This window comes from Sinocyclocheilus rhinocerous, unplaced genomic scaffold (assembly GCF_001515625.1).
Source record: "Sinocyclocheilus rhinocerous isolate Xijiao unplaced genomic scaffold, SAMN03320098_v1.1 scaffold652, whole genome shotgun sequence".
Taxonomy (NCBI): domain Eukaryota; kingdom Metazoa; phylum Chordata; class Actinopteri; order Cypriniformes; family Cyprinidae; genus Sinocyclocheilus; species Sinocyclocheilus rhinocerous.
In genome coordinates, this window is record NW_015642060.1 from 193,964 (window position 1) to 198,563 (window position 4,600).

A 4,600-nucleotide genomic window follows, 5' to 3' on the forward strand; every position below is an offset into this window, starting at 1 on the left:
GTGTATTCATAGCCTAGGGTTGCCAATTGTCCAGTATTACTTGGGACGTCCTGTATATTGGGCTTAATTGATGTGTCCTGTACGTGACCTCCCTTGTCCTGTTTCTTGACTGCTAACCACTGTCTGATACAACAGCAGCAGTGCTGATCACTTGAGAATACCCACCGACACCTGTCATCATCCAATCACAGCCACCCCTCAGGCAGTACACGTTCAGTAAATCAGAAATCGTGAACATAACTGTTCGAGGAAGGCTGTGGAATCCTCCGACGGCTGGTCGCTCCCGCTTCACAGCAATCGGTGCCCACGCTAATGCCAATTCCTTTCACCATCCTTGTTTTGACTACAAACAATGTGATTATTTTTCATGAGTCCAACATCCAGCCACGCAAGAAAACATGCAATATACGTGAGATGTGATCAATAAGGGAAGCCATCTTTCACTATTGCAATATCGTTAAATATCTTATCTCCTTACACTGGCTACCGCTTGTGGCTCGCATCAAGTTCAAGACACTGATGCTTGCATATAGAACACCCACAGGCTCAGCACCCGCCTACTTCCACTCACCATTACGAATCTACATCCCCTCCAGAAGTCTGAGATCCGCTAGTGAGCGACACCTCGTGGTACCATCACAGAGAGGATCAAAATCACTTTTCAGAACATTCTCGTTCACCGTTCCTGGCTGGTGGAATTATCTTCCCACCCCTATCCGGAATGCTGAATCCTTGACAATTTTCAAGCGACAGAGCACTTCCTGTGACTGTTTGCCTCTTTAAGATGGATCGCCTCTGTTTGCCTCTTTAAGATGAAATAGAGAAAAACATTTTACATTTAAGTAGTGCTGTCAAACGATTAATCGAGATTAATCGCATCCAAAATAAAAGTTTTTGTTTACATAGTATATGTATATATAAATACACACCCATGCATGTATATATTTAAGAAAAAAATGTTTATATATAAAAAAATATGTATAATATAATTGTTACGGGGCTGACGATACATGAGACGTGCGGATCCAAATGCAAGGCTTTATTCATAGACATGGTAGAGACAGGCAAGGGTCAGATAATGGCAACGGGTATATAGAGGGCAAGACACAAGAATAATCCTAGGGGGTGTGGTGCAAGAGTCCATAGTAGTGGATGGGTGACCTCTGGTGGCGAGGAGACGGAAGTTCATGGACCGGATTCGTGACAATAATATATATCAATATAAATATATACATGTAAATACATGCAAATATTTTCAAAATATATACTGTATGTGTGTGTGTGTGTGTGTGTATTTATATATACATAGTAAATATACACAGTACACACAGATATATACTGTAAATAAAAACTTTTATTTTGGATGCGATTAATTGTGATTAATCGTTGGACAGCATTACATTTAAGTAACTTCTAGAGTATTCCTAGCCTTATTCACCTTATTTGGTGTCAAGCACCAAAAGCAGCCCATATTAAATGAATAAGTTGTCTTTAATTGAAAATACTAATTTTCATATATATAATTTTCAAAGTTCTCCTTTGTCAGTTATATTCTGTGCATGTCCTTTGCTAGCTTTTATGATTGTGTATTCCTTTGCTAGCTGCTATGTTCGTGTATTTCCACTGGATTGTATTATTCTTCTTGGATTATGTTTGTGTTTAAAATAAAGCTGCAAGATCCTTGCCTCAACTACTCCTTGCAACCATGACACAGACATTAAGTGTACTTTTTTCAACATGATGTATGTGAGCACCTTAGATTTGTCAGTAGTCAGAGGTGGGTATAGTACTCAAAAACTGTACTCAAGTAAAAGTAAAAGTACTTATAGAAATATTTACTCAAGTAAAAGTAAAATTAATAGTCTGAATAGTTACTTGAGTAAGAGTAAAAAAGTATCGGATAAAAAAACTACTCAAGTAGTTACTTACTAGTTACTTTGGATCATATACTGTATCTATCTATCTATCTATCTATATATATATATATATATTATATAATATAAATTATAATATAATATACATTTATATATACACACACTGCTGTTCAAAAGATTTTTAATGTTTTTTTTTTATGTAATTCATTTCAGTGATGCAAATCAGAATTTTCATCAGCCTTTACGCATGTCTTCAGTGTCACATAAACCTTCAGAAATCATTCCAATATGTTGATTTATTATCAATGCTGTTCTTTTTAGCTTTCTATTCATCAAAGAATCCTGAACAAAATGTCACAGGTTCCAAAAAATATTAAGCAGCAAAACTGTTTCCAACACTGGTAATAAATCAATAGGCCTATATTAGAATGATTTCTGAAGGATCATATGACTCTGAAAACTGGAGTAACAGCTGATGAAAATTCTGATTTGCATCACTGAATTAAATAATATTTTAAAGTATATTAAATATTATTATATATGTATATAACCTCTGACACGGAGAAGAGTGAAAACTCCTCACATGACCGCTACCGAACATCTGAACATAACAAAACAAATGCACATTGATGGATCTTCTTCCGTCTATTCTGCAAAATGTAAACAAATGTATATTTGTGCAAGCGTAAATATTGTGAAAATATCAATATTAATTGTGTCTAGGCAAAGGCATTCCTACTGGAAAAGGTCACGTGCCGCTGCGCAGAGCTAACGCGGGTTTGGCAGGTGTTCAGTTCATACTCTGTAACAGCTTATTTAATGTATAAATTATACATTGTATTTAATGTATAAGGTACATGTACAACAAACTGGTAATGTCATAGTGGTATCATGTAGGCCTACTGTAATCGAATGTAGACTATCTATAGGCCTGCCTGTGGAACCGTAGACAGTACACCCGCTGTTCATCTAATAAAGATCTTCATTGCTAGCAAACAATAGCCTTTGCAGATTTTCTTTCAGTTGACTGTAACTTAGATCCAAAGCCACGTCTTCAATGCTCTTGATGTTCTTAAACTTTCTGTTACAATTCTGAGTGAGAACCGCTTCAGACGACTCTCGGCGTGCGGCAGGGAACTGAACGAATCATTCAAAACTGATTACCGAACCAATTCACTGGTTTGCCAACTGGTTTGATAAAGCCTTTGAACAGAATTGACTCAAAAGAATGAATCATTCGCGAATGGGCATCGTTCATTGCCCAGAGAAAAGCAGACGCCGCGTTTGGAATAAATGTAAGCATTTTTAACTTGTATTGCATTAAGATAAAGTAACGAGAGGAGCGTCGCCCACAGTAACGAAGTAAAAGTACCATTTTTTCACTAAAAATGTACTTGAGTAAAACTAAAAGTAGCCTACCCATCTTTAAATATACTCTAAAAGTATTAGTTACCCAAAAAAATTTACTCAAGTAAATGTAACGAAGTAAATGTAACTCGTTACTACCCACCTCTGGTCGCCAGAAGTCGCCAGCTCTCCATTGAGAATGAATTTTTTCACTAAAAATGTACTTGAGTAAAACTAAAAGTAGCCTACCCATCTTTAAATATACTCTAAAAGTATTAGTTACCCAAAAAAATTTACTCAAGTAAATGTAACGAAGTAAATGTAACTCGTTACTACCCACCTTTGTCAGTAGTTGTCTGATTTGTATTATATTGACATGTAAATGTATACTGTAACGGAACATACTTTAAGTACTGTACTAAGGTTTGTAGAACTTCAGAAATACAAATATGGTGACATCATAGGAGGTATTACAGGGCTGAATTGGGAAATATACTAACAGACTTTACAAGCAGCAATGTGAAAGGTGAAGCTAATCAATCAAAAACAAGTATTTCCACTGAAAATACCCAAGTAAAGTCTAAAGTAGTTATGTAAAGTTATATCCCACACGCACACACACTCTCACACACACACACACACAAACAAACTAAGAAATAAATATTTAGAAATGTTATAATATTAATGCTAATATTACAAATGCTAAAAAATATATATGCATGTATAGAAATTAATAATGATCCCTATTCCCTCTCTGGATGGCTACTAGCTGTTTACTTACCACAGCACCTTAGAAACAAGTTTCCTCTGACGTGAAATGCTGAAACATACCAAAACATATATAATGACCAAACGCATCAATCTTTACACAGACCAAGAATTAAAAAATGTCTAATATGGCATAATGCATCCTGTATGAATGCATTCTAGCTGATAGACATGGACTTGCATAAAGTTAGTTATATGCTTTTGTTTATGTATAGAAATAAAATAGACACTATAAACCTTTAATGGTGTAGTTGTAGAAGTGTAGTAGGAGGGTAAGGTATAATGTAATGTTTAAGGGAGTGTAATGTATATTGTGTTTTGTTTGTGTGTGGATGAAGTGCATGTTGTTGTTTAAAGGATGTTGATTGTTGTAAACACAGATACTGTCATGCAAGAAAAATTTCAGACTCGTCTGACAATAAAGTGTTATATCATATCATATCATATCATAAATGGGTCTGTAATTTGCCAGTTCCCTAGGATCTAGTTGTGGTTTCTTAATAAGAGACTTAATAACCGCCAACTTGAATGGTTTTGGAACGTGACCTAAAGACAACGACGAGTTAATAATATTGAGAAGCGGTTCTTCTGCTACAGGTAACAACTCTTTC

General features: G+C 35.5%; 1 protein-coding gene across 1 annotated transcript in view; it reads right to left on the minus strand.

The window, feature by feature from the left end:
- Positions 1-3,639: 3,639 nt before the first annotated feature.
- The window catches only part of LOC107755593 (NFU1 iron-sulfur cluster scaffold homolog, mitochondrial), a 6,961-nt gene continuing 6,000 nt past the window's right edge, over positions 3,640-4,600 (minus strand). The window contains exon 7 of the mRNA XM_016572484.1: positions 3,640-3,699. Within this exon, the coding sequence (XP_016427970.1) occupies positions 3,640-3,699 (60 nt within the window). The remainder of the gene's footprint in view (positions 3,700-4,600) is intronic.